The sequence below is a fragment of the Thunnus albacares genome, chromosome 13, assembly GCF_914725855.1.
Source record: "Thunnus albacares chromosome 13, fThuAlb1.1, whole genome shotgun sequence".
In the NCBI taxonomy this organism is placed as follows: Eukaryota; Metazoa; Chordata; class Actinopteri; order Scombriformes; family Scombridae; genus Thunnus; species Thunnus albacares.
In genome coordinates this window covers 8,420,160-8,432,707 of record NC_058118.1, presented here as the reverse complement: position 1 = coordinate 8,432,707, position 12,548 = coordinate 8,420,160, and the positions used below count along the sequence as shown (strand labels likewise).

At 37.0% G+C, this 12,548-nt stretch overlaps 1 protein-coding gene across 1 annotated transcript; it reads left to right on the top strand.

Moving 5' to 3' along the window:
* Nucleotides 1-500: 500 nt before the first annotated feature.
* On the top strand, nt 501-10,394 carry npm1a (nucleophosmin 1a). The gene is made up of 11 exons (XM_044370816.1): nt 501-651; nt 2,040-2,119; nt 3,226-3,345; nt 3,722-3,815; nt 4,042-4,154; nt 4,241-4,311; nt 5,452-5,515; nt 5,602-5,679; nt 5,770-5,880; nt 6,001-6,075; nt 9,068-10,394. Exons 1-11 carry the CDS (start codon nt 603-605, stop codon nt 9,116-9,118), a joined length of 906 nt encoding a protein of 301 aa, XP_044226751.1. The 5' UTR covers nt 501-602; the 3' UTR covers nt 9,119-10,394.
* The last annotated feature ends 2,154 nt before the right edge of the window (nt 10,395-12,548 follow it).

The window sequence follows — 12,548 nt, the reverse complement described above, 5'->3', positions numbered from 1 at the left end:
GATCTCTGAGTTTAGATAACACATAGAAAACATATATAACATTGAAACTGTCCGTGCAGGCAGTGCAAGTAGATGTGTGCTGTATGTAGATTTACAACAGGTTCAAAAAATTAATTACTTACTTTAGTTATGAGTAAGCAAACATGTCTCAAAACCATGATCTAAACCAGTGGTTCCCAACCTGGGGTCACTGGATTAATCTGAGGGGTCATGAGATGATTTTCAAACTTTCCTCTATTTTTTGCTTTATTTATTGGGAATTACTGTGTTTTATCTCCTGAGGCCTCTAAAAGTTATACAAATAAAACAATATAAGTCCTCCAATGCAATGTGTGACGAGGGGTCCCTGGTAGACTTTGCTTTATTTTAAGGGGTCACAAGCCAAAAAGGATGGAAACCACCGATCTAAAGAACTTTGTCGAATGCACTACACATTGTGGTACAGTAGATGGAGCTATTAAACGCGTTGGCTCTCTGTTCAACAACATTTAACAGGGAAGAAGAAAAAGGCGGGGCACCACGTTAGTTAGTGGTTATTGGCAGTACTTAGTATTTCGTCCACGACAGGCTAGCAGTAGGTTGTCAACAGTTAAATCTCTGAAATGAACGGTTTGGACGAGGAACCAATGGCGCCACAGACGTTTCTTTACGGTGAGATAACTTGTTAATTTCGTGAGTGTCTTCACGATGTTCAACAGTACGTGTCCTTATGTTTTACTGCTGTTATCAAGACAAGAAAACGATATAATTTAGCCGCACGTGGCCCTCTGTAATGGAAGGTATTGTTCCTGTAGATAACGCATTTAAAGTGTGATATATTGCGTTATGAAATCATTCCGTATAATAGCAGGAGAGCAGTAGTGAGTCCTGGTGAGCTGCGCGGTTTCTCACCATTTCTGCCATACACGTGTTTGGCCATCAACATGGCGGCCCGTGTTTTCTGAACAGCGTTGACATTTCAGCGTTTTCTTTCTGACAGAAGTTGGAGCCTCTGTAGTTTCAGCTATAGTTAATTTCAATGAAGTGTCGCCCTTTTTAAGCTAAAGTTTGACCTGACTGTTTGTAGCTCGCCGGGAATAGTGACCTCAACGTGGGTTCAAACACACGCGGACCCCGCCGGCTCCCTCCTCATGAAGTAGACACATACTAGCATATTATTTAGGTCTTTGCGTATGTTTTTTGCGGTCTTTTGACCATGAAATGATCTCTGTGGCTGCCTTAGCTAACATTTTAAATCACATCATGTTATCATGAAATTATCCAGTTTCATAGGGTCCCGTGTAACGTTACCTTTTCGTCCCATCACCAGCCTAATGTTGCCAAACATGCTTTATATTTGGACATACCTGAGATGATTTTATAATGCAGACATGACACATAGATAGGATCGTAGTTACTCGTGCTGCTGAATATATTACTGAATAAAGTGAGTCATACATTCAGGGTTGATTCAGATCATAGTGGAATCACTTATTTTCCACACGTGACATGTGCACTGTGTCTTTTGCACCCAGAAAACGGAATTTGTTCATCTATCAGAAATAGACAATTCCGAGAGGCTTAATACTCTTTATCCCCAAATTTCAGAAAAGCTGTAACAGCATAAATGGAGAGGCAGAGTGCGTTAAAATCTGCTATTGTTGTAACAGTTTAAAACACCAGATTTATATGTAACTAGAGCTACGGGACTCAGCAGTAGTGGTGTTGAATTGTACCTCCATAGTTTTCAGTGTAATAATTGTAAAGTTTTCTCTCCTAATTGAGGGAATTCCCAGTCATGGCAAGGCCATGTGGACATATTCATATCAGTAATCTGCGTGGCTCCCTCTTGTGTGCATTGGGAATATAGCACCCAGATGGTTACCTATCCAAGGTAGAGCACACTTCACATCACCTGCAGTGAAGTTATGTTTTGTAGGGAGGGGGGGGGGGGTTTGTTAAGGAAATGACTAGTCTATCACAGATTTAAATTTTAGTATTTATATGCTTCAACTGCTACTGTCGGGACTGATTATTATTTTTACTGTTATTTTCACCAGGGTGTGTGCTCGAATCTGGAAAAGAGGTGGTGTTCAATCCTGACGACGATGACTTTGAGCATCAGCTAGATCTAAGGATGGTAAGTATCCTGAGATCCAAGATGTATGTGAAGTCACTTTTATTTGTATAGCACCTTTTTTAATACACAATGACAGCTCAAGGTGCTTAACATAAGCATAAAAGCAATTGATCAGCATGATAAAAATTTTTAAAAATACAGAAATACAATAATTAAAAATTAACACTAATCAGCACACACACACACACACACATTCACAACATTAAAAAATATACTTTATTACATGTCATTTATTATAACCATTGAACAGATCTTTTGTTTTGTGTGTTTTGGCAAATGGACCACTTTTTTTTTTTGCTGTGTGTAATTACGTTTGTTTGTTTACTGCTGTATATGAACTGTATCATTTTTGAATAGCCTATTGGAAAATCATAAGGCCATGCAGTGCAACCATTGTTAAAAAATGGCCTTGTATTACATGAGTATTGCACCCGCTGTGCAGAGACAAGAAGAAACAGTCAATTGAATAAACTCAAATTCTTGAAGTGATAAAAGAGCTGTAATGCCAAGTAGCATGTGGATGGCAAAATTAAGTGTTCTCTATTACCAGCATGGGCCCACTTAGAGATGTCTCTTGTGCCCGGATGTGTGCCTCGAGCCAAATATGAATTAAGCAGAATTTATAGCAGTGAAACTAAATGTTACGCTGTCAAAATTAAGGACAATTTTTGCACCATCTGCTCATGTTTAAGTCAAACACCATATTTTCTTCATCAAAATAATTCCTGCCTAAGAAAACTAGGCATTGGGAAAGATGCACCTCAGTAAACATGACCATAGAACGATTAGGGGTAGACTCAAAGTATGTCCTGAGGTTAATTAGATTATCAGTTATTATGAAGTAGAAAATCTCAGCGAAATTCCTTACTAACAAACATCCACTTTTTACACTTTCCCCCCACATTAGTTGGAGCAGGTTGTATGTACACATAATACACTTGTCTAGCAGAATAGTCTACTCCTCATGCATGCCTTCTAACATGTTTCATGCAAACATTTCACACAGTCATTAACAGTGTATTAAGTTGAGTCACCTGTTCATTGAAATGCAAAAGTTAATATAGGATTGGAAGTAATTGTCTGTAACTATCTCTTGCTCTGTTTAGGCCTGTGTGGACCCCAGCACAAAAGATGAACTTCACATGGTGGAGGTGGAAGGACAAGACACAGAGGGTCAGAAAATCAAGGCAGCACTGGTTTCACTCAGGCCCTCAACCCTTCCAAGTGTGAGTAAAGTTCTTTTATCTACACTGTAAATGTCCTCTCATTGTGCTGAGTTTTCTCTTCAGCTCTCACACCCACACAGTCAAAAGCTGTATTTGTTCAGTCATGCTACTCTGTTGCTTTTATGTAATGCTGCCACCAATCTTGACATTTTTGGATTTCATCACCACATTCGGCTCAGAAAATTAATACTTTTTTTTTAATGCTGCTTTGTGTAAAAAAAAAAAAAAAAAAAAAAAAAAAAAAAAAAAAATTAATAACCAATATATCAAGGTTATTGAACTCCAGACTCGTAAGAGCACCTATTTAGTGCAGTGTGCACCTTTTAAAACACTGTGCAACATGAAGATGGTTTGCTAACTGCAGTGTTTGTTGCAGGTGTGTCTCGGTGGTTTCACAATCACGCCCCCAGCAGTTTTCCGTCTGAAGGCAGGTTCTGGTCCGATCCATATCAGTGGACAACACCTTGTCAGTAAGTATTTGTTGCACAGATAGAAGGATGTTTTAACTAGTCTGGAAAAAAGTTGTATGTATATTATTAGTGTCTGGTAAATTTATTTTTGGGATTGCGAAGGTTTATTCATGAGTAACTGATGTCAGAAGTTGTTTTTTTTTTTTTTTTTTTATGGTACAAAATGTCTTTTGTTTTAGTGGTATGCTTTGAATCTTGTCGTAACAATTCTAAATTGCTCTTAAAGTGATGGAAGCTGATCAGTCTTTTTATGAAGACGACGATGATGATGATGAGGAAGAGGAAGATGTCAAAACATCAAAGAAAAGACCTGCTTCCTCCCCCGCCCTCAAGTCTCAGGTTTGTTTGACATCTTTTGCAGTTTCAGTTAAAAATTTGTCAAAATTCAAATGACCATAACTCTCATTTGACACCCTTTTTTACAGAAAAAAATGAAAATGGACGTGGAGGATGATGATGATGACGATGACGAAGACGATGATGATGAGGATGATGAGTGAGTGTTGAGCTTCACACACATTAACAGGCTATTCTAACCTTTTCAGATTACATACACTCAAACACAGTGGCGCTCAAAAACTTCATTAAAATCAAAAACTTTGTCAAACTAATCAACACTTTTAGTCAATGATATCTCTAAAATATAATATACAAGTCAAAAATGGTCCAAATTTAATGTCTCAACAGGTTTTGAGGTCTGGTGACTGTAGGTTAAGTCATGTAAAATGACAGTCCTGTCTCTTACTTGGACTTCAGACAGGCACAGCTTCACTGCATGTTTAGGTCACTGTCCTGCTGGGAAATGAAGCCACTTCTGATCTTGATGCCAGCAGACATGGCAGGCATCTGCAGAACAAAGAGGGTCTAATTTTCCTCCAGCATGATGTTGCCTCTGCAGTTTAAAAACTCAAGAGCTCAGCAAAAAATCTCTCACATTAGCATTTTTCCATCATGTTTGACTGTATGTTTTATGCACCGTTGCTTTAGCATTCAGACATTATTCTCATGGGCTAAAAGATGTTTTGAATCTAAAAGAAAAATCCCTTTAGGCAGCTGCATTACATTTTGATATGATTTGGTCCTTGTTAAACATGAAAGTGGTTCAGAAACGACTACTTGTCTGTTTGGCAGTGTGGTTTTGGTTTTGAGTGGTGTTGTGTCTGGAAGGTGTAGGGGGCTTTTTGATCAGCTGGCTCTGTGTCGCAGATGCGGATAATGCTCTAAATATGTTAGCTGGATTTATACCTTTTTAGATGTGCATGGTTTTTCTATAAATGTAAATGAAATTGGCTTGTGTATATAGGAGTTGTTAATTTTGTTTATCCTTAGTTTTTTGCTTAAAGACCGAAACCGTTCACATCACATGTAAAGAACATCTAAGCATAGTGTGTGTTGGCATATGAACAAAAGAAATGATGAAACAATTGGAAAAAAATCAGATATTATAATCTCCTAAGTCTTTCTATAAAATCCAAAAATTATCTGCATCAGTTTTCAGTAACTTCTCAAGTATCAACAGAAAATAGATGTATTCATTTGCGATAAATGATGAAAGCTAATATTTCTTCCAATTAGACATCACAACTGCTCCCTTTCTGTCTTTTTGTAATATTTAAGGTGTTTTTTGTATTTTTAGGGATGATGATGATGACGAAGATGATGAGGACGAGGAGAGCGAGGAAGAAGAAACACCTGTTAAGGTAAGCAGCTATCGTATACATTTTTGGTGATTCCAGCTGAATGAACTTGCAGTCCTCTCTCACTAACAATCTCATATTTATAACAGGCCAAGCCAACACCATCCAAAAAAGCCCCTGCCCAGAATGGCAAGAGCTCTAAAGCCGGCACTCCAGCCGCAAAGCAGGTAACGACTGAATTTTTCCAGTTTGAAAAATAACTTTTAAACATGATCTCTTCTCTCGTTGCTAACACACAAACCTAACGTTCATTACAGGAAAAAACGCCTAAAGGAAAGGGTGAGAAGTCACCTAAAACCCCACCAACACCAAAGGGAAATTTAACAATTCCTGAGATTAAGGACAAGTTGATGGAGGCCGTGAAGAAGGTTGGTGTTCTTAGAGGTCCTTTTTAAAAATCTATATATTATTACTATGGTTTTCCTCCATTTGAAAAGGTAAAAGAATATTGTATTTGCTCATTAATTGAAATTCTCTCCATTTTACAGGGAGTGACGCTGCCTAAAGCCCAGCCCAAGTTTGAGAACTTTGTGAAGCACAGCTATAAAGTATCAGACGGCAAGGTATAGTACTGAGTTCATGGTGCCCTGATACTGCTCTTATCAGTCACCAGTGTTGAGAAGGTTACTTTTGAAATGTAATCAGTTACAGATTACTAGTTACCTTGTTAAAAAAGTAATAAGTAATGTAACTATTTTACTTACTTCATCAAAGTAATGCAACTTATTCAATTTGATCACTTTTTTTATTTCTTTTCTAACAAATGTTTTAAATGTTTTAAACTGGGCAGTAAAGCTGTAAAGTCCTAAAAACATCTATTTTAAACTAGACAGTGTAAACTCACAAAAGTACTCAACTGATTACTGTCAGACTTTCATCAGAAGTTCTTCAATATAACTTGAATTAAGATTGGAAAGTTTTGATTTTAAGGCACAACTAACACAAATAAATCAACTCAATTCAGTTTATTTAGCACCTTTTCATATAAACGCACAGCCCAAGGGGTTTCACACAGCAAGATTAAAACAGACAAAAAATAAGACCAAAAATAGGTTTTGAATTTTGTTAATTTGTCACTTCCTGTGCCCTAAGGAGGGTTTTTTTCCTGGTTACTAACTGAAACCTGAAATCACTTTCAGCAAACAGGAAAACTGAGAAACACAGAATGGTTAAGTGTTGCAGCCCTGTGAGTCAGACTGATGTGGCGTTTCATGTTTAATAAATACTTTAATAAATGCAAGATTTCACATTTGGCCCATGTTTTAAGTCCTTGTGCACTGTCTAACCAGTTCTATAAAGTTGGGCATGTGTGCATAAATAAAAGTATATCTAAAATATTGATTTTTAACAAAAAGAAAATTACAGGAAACATTTACTTGTTACATTTTTCAGCTGTCAACACACTATTGAAGTAAATCAGTTGATATCAAATAAAACAATTATTGAATAAGTGTGAAGTAGGGAGTGTGTCCCTGTGCACTGTGTATCTGCTTTTTGGATAGGTGTGTGTTGTCAGTCTATAAAATTAGGTGTAGATGTTACAGTATAATTCTGTTCCAAGTTTGATTTTTAGTACAGTAGCTACGTGTCCACACACCAAATATCAGTCACGCTGCATGTAGCGCCAGTTACTGTTTGTTGTAGTGGAGCAGTAAGACCTGTTGCATGTGGTCATGCCTCTATGAACAGGAGCATTAGAAGCCCCCCCTCCACCCTGCAAAGCAGTCAACCAAAGGGAAACTATTGTTGAGAGCCAATAACCAATCGTGTAAAGTATGTGTTCAATATTAAATACATTTTGGAGAAGTCAAAAAACGTACAGGACAAACTAATAGAGATATATTCAGATTTGTCCACTAGATGGCGTTTCAGGTTTATTTTGATGTGGTGGGGACATGGAGAGGAATACAGCAGGGTCGGTTTTACTGAGAATCTGTCTCGTCTCAGTGACCCATCAGTTTCTGTGACCTGCAGTGATGGAGAAAGTACTTGGATCCTTAACTTAAGTAAAAGTATCAATACCACAATGTAAAAATACTTGATTACAAGTAAAAATCCTGCATTAAGATCCTACTTAAGTAAAGGTACAGAAGTATTACCAGTATAAAAGTAAAAGTACTTGTTTTGCAGAAAATCAGGCTGTGACTGATATAAATCTAACAAAGTACATTATTAATACTGATATGATATTTATTTATATCAGTCAGAGCTAGACTGGGAACCAGACAAAAAGCACAGTATGCATATGACTATCAAGTCTGTTGATGCCCTGTAGAAGGACCAGAAGAATATAAACTGTATTGAACACTCAATTTAAGAGAATTTAAGGCTTTATTGCAGCCATGGACACATTCAGCTGAAAGTCACCAGTTAACAGTTACTCATTAAACTGAAACACTGGCTATGGCAGCGGGGGGTACTTTTCCACAGGCCTGACACTAAGCATTTTGTTGTTGACAGCATTTTCACTGCTGGTAAACAAGCTGTACAGTAATGTTAGATTCCTTTTCTAATTTCTTGGTGAACATACTGTTGAATTTCCAGCACTGAAAGGCATTCATGTTAGATGACATGCTCACCCGCCTTGATGTGGTCGGCTGCAGGCTGCTCGCACTTGCAGGTCTTCCTATCACTGAGCATTCATGCACGGTGATTTGGCAAAAAGATGCAAAGCAACAGAATGAATATTATATTCTACATATAAGCTTTTTAAGAAAAAAGAACATATATAGATGTTACCCCCTTGTAATTACAAACATGATTAGTAACTAATTGAATTACATATTTTTCTCAGTAACTGTAAGGGATTACAATTACATTTGTTTTATAATTTATGTAATGCTGTCACATGTAACTAGTGACTCCACAACACTGTCAGTCACCCATTGTCCTAAATGATCTTGGAAAATTAATCAGGAAACTGTTTATTATGAGTTCAGTTGCTACCTAAAGTTGATTTTAAATTTGAACAAGACTTGTTAACATTAACAAATCTGAAGCTGCTTATCTGAGTGAAATCTGTCGTTTGACATTTTCAAATTACTGACATATTTTATGGAGTAAAGAAGCCAGATGCTCAGTTTTGTGTGTAGCCTGAAACAATTTAATCAAGATGTAGGCCTTTTCAATCCAATATTCAGCTATTACACTAAAAGCTATAACATGTCTTGAATTATACTACTTTCATTGCATTACAGATGTGTCTTCTCATTTCGAGAATTTGACTGGAAGACAAATGTAACCAGTGATCTTGCATGTATAATGGCTCTCTGTGCAGTCTCTCTCTGTGTCTTTTAGTCCATTCATTGATATCACCACAGAGGAGTGCCAAAGTCTATTAAACCCAGGGGCTGTAATGTGGAAGTAAATGCACTGAATTCCTTGATCATGTAGAGGAGCTAAAAAGAAAAGATTCACACAGGAAGTGAAAGTGCAGATTTACCTTTCTACATTTTAATTACTACATGAAACTACATGCACTACATGCTTGAGCCATGAAGTCAACAACCAGCTTGATTGACATGTTTTTTGTTGTTGTTTTTTTGTTGTCTTCAGGCTGTTGCAGAGCTGTGGAAGTGGAGACAGACAGTGAAGGATCCTAAATAACAGTCTCAGTAGTTTTATGTCTTTTTATGACTTGTTTGTACCCATAACACCTCTCAAACCCTTTGAAGCCAAACTCCGTGCCTCACACTTGTCAATTCATTCAAAGTCTAGTCCATCTCCAGCTGCCCTTCTGTATGAAGACACTAGAGAGGTGGTGATGTGGATGGTGACAGTGCACTGGCATCTTTCCAACTCCATCACCCTCTCATCAGGGCAGAGAAACTATTTGGTTTGTTCAATAAACCCTTGGAGAACCAAATTACAAATTTGCATCTTTGTAAATGTGTAAATAAAATTCTCGCTAGATTGTCAACACCTGATATGGAGGATATCTTCATGTGTTTTTTATATTTACAGTAAAGGTTGATTTGGCCTCATGCAGGGACAATAAAAATGTACCTATTTGAAGTTCAATAAACATTAACTTCAAATCTATTTTCAACAGCCAATGAAACATCAGCTAATGGCCATGGTCGCATTATTTGTCAGATTTGGTAAAGCTGAATATTTGGCTGACATCAGCAGTGACCAGAATATTGATATTGATCTAGCAATATTGATTTGTCTGATGCCATTATGAACATAAACACTCTGCACTTTTTGAAAACACAACTCCTGTTGGGTGTGTTTGAATGTTTATGCTATTGTGAGATTCCTAAGGTAAAGATCCCATGACGCCAAACTGTCCACTTTGCTTGTTTGAGACACTGTTGTATGAGAATTTTTTTTCTCCCTGTACATTTTCAAACATCTTACCGTCCGGAAATAATCAGCCAGTTCTTGGGCAACAAGTTGCATTGACTTTCAAGGGCTAAATGTCAGAAGTGAAGCACCCCACACATTTCAGCAGCATTGGTCTAAGTTTAGATTTGTCTGACTGCATTGTGTTGTCTTAACTACTGATAACAAACAAGCCAAATGTTGAGTACTTAGTCTGTAAGTGACTGAATGCATGAAGGAATTAGCAATGAGTTGTTTCGTTTTTGTTTGAGAGTTGCTTATAACCTTCCAAACCTATAAATGCAGATTTGGAGAATTCATGGAAATGTTCCATGTCATAATGTTCGAAGAAATTCCAACCTGTACTCAAGTTGAATAAAATTTTGTGCTCATTTGACCTGTGAAAGTTATATTTAAAATGTTAATGCATGAGGCCTGTTACAGCAGAAGATCATTCCATGTTCTGGAGAAACAAGTGTAAGTTTGTATGATTGAAACTATGCTGTGGGTTTGGGTGGACTATCCCAAGATTGATGAAATAAAAATATAATGTGGATCTGTTGGATAAATGTGGTTATTTGATCATTTTCATCTTGATTTGATTTTTTTTAAATTACTATTAAAAGTTAAAGAACACAAAGTTGTGTCTGATGTTTCTTTGACATCCAATATCAAATTGAACATATCTTTTGAACTTTGTACTAATAAGTGTAGTCTACACAGCCATCTTACCTAATATTCTAAATGGCTTGACAGCCGTGTGCATGTAGGCAGGAGTTTGTGTTGCAGAGAGTGCACTTTTAATGAAAGTAATTATTTAAGATGCATGTTCCATCCTGAGGTTCCACAAACTACTCAGGAAATATTAAAACAAGCGCGTGTTTAACCTTGAATGTGTCGAAGTCATATAGTAACCAGCAGTCACTGCAAGTGGAGTTATATTTTCATGTTCATCCTTTCAGTTTTTTAGTTTAACTCTGAGTTGTGAATACAGATATGTTTTATGTTCTTTTTCCTTCCACTCCTGCATTAAAAGGTATCAGGATGATATTAAGTCAGGTTAAGTTAAGAGATCAGTAGGAATCCAGTGAACATCATGCTTTTATGTAGCTGGATCATCAGTCTCTTATTAATCAGATTCTGTTTGTGTTTTGTATCCAGTCTAATTATTGCACCATGGGCCCAAAATTCCACTTAATCACATCTTTATCTCCAGTATTTACCCCACTGACAAAAATGCTCTTACTCTGAATATGACAGTCATGATGGCTGGAAGGACTCCATTTAGCGTGTCCATGTATTTATATTATGACAGCTTGGGTAGTGGGTTGATTAACAATAAGGCCACTTCAAGACTGTTAAGTCGTATCTGCTCATTTTTGCCTTTAATGGTCCAATAAATGACCACTCAAACAGAGCAGTGCATCATTTACTGTCAGGGTGAGAAAAAGGTGATGGACTAATAATTTATCATCATCATGAAGTGATTTTGTAGCACAGAAATCTATGTTGTGATGGCCTGGATTTACTGTGATAAGTAGCCTCACTTTACTGATTAGATTAGATGTGCCAACAGATGTATTTATCAGAATTTATGCAATGAGGCAAATGTTTTCCAATAAAAAGTTGCATTTTAAATTCCAGCAGAAAAGAGGAGGGAAGAACTCCTCCCATCTGCAAGAATGAGAGGGAAAATATTTCACATGAAATGTTCAATTGATTAATATATCGACTAAGTATAGTCCTACTCTGTTATTATCATTACCTACATTAAGGATGACTTTCTTCCCTGAAAAGGTGCAATATTCTTACCACAATGTGGGTATAAAATCTTCTGGTAGTAGAAGGAAATAGTTCTCATGTGTGGTTGCATTGTGTGAGTTTATAGGACAGAGACAGACTGGGGTCAGAAGGTTTGGCCACTTAGGAGTGAAATCATTTTTATTATTACTTTCATGATCTGGCCTGAGGGGAGGGAAGAATGAGTGATTAGAGAGTGGCAGACAAAATGAGAACAGAGAAAAAGGAGAACTAGAGCAAGACACTGCTGGATCTTATAAATCACAAAAATCATAACTTCCGGGCACAGAATGACAAAGTGAGGAGAGATGAGGCACAGTGCAAATAGACAGGAAAATTCATAGGAGGAATAAGGAGAACTGAGGTGGAAATGCTCCAATGTAGAGAAATATTACTTCAATTTTCCTACATAATGTAACATTTTTGTGTACAATTTATAATATATAGTACATTTACTCCATACAGTACATAACATCTGCTACAACTGAAAATAGTTACTTATATACACCACAAGGTGGCAATAAAACCAAAGCAACTGTCACTATGTTAGTCATGATGATGCTGTGTAACCATCCACCTACAGAAGATGGCTTCCAGCCAGAGAAGTGTGGCCCTGATGATTTTGAATTCTTGCCTCATCATCTGCAACCTGAGACCGTCATGTTTGTTCACCAACATTTCTAAATGTGTATATATTTTTTTCTAGGGAATTATGTTCATAACAGACCTTTTTCACAGCAGACATTTTGAGTTGTCAAAGCAGGAAAGCACAGGTGTAACTAATAACATTAACAACTGCTCTGTTCTGTTTAGATGTGCTGTAAGCCAGTATGTACATATGTGAAACCTGCACACATAAATGCAATGTAGCCATGATTCATTTTATTAATTGCACTGGTGCCTTTTCTGG

Coding starts and splice junctions, on each gene's coding strand:
- npm1a (XM_044370816.1), top strand. CDS start 603: ATGAACGGTTTGGACGAGGAACCAATGGCGCCACAGACGTTTCTTTAC. Junction 652..2,039: donor GCCACAGACGTTTCTTTACG/GTGAGATAACTT, acceptor TATTTTCACCAG/GGTGTGTGCTCGAATCTGGA. Junction 5,680..5,769: donor GCACTCCAGCCGCAAAGCAG/GTAACGACTGAA, acceptor CGTTCATTACAG/GAAAAAACGCCTAAAGGAAA.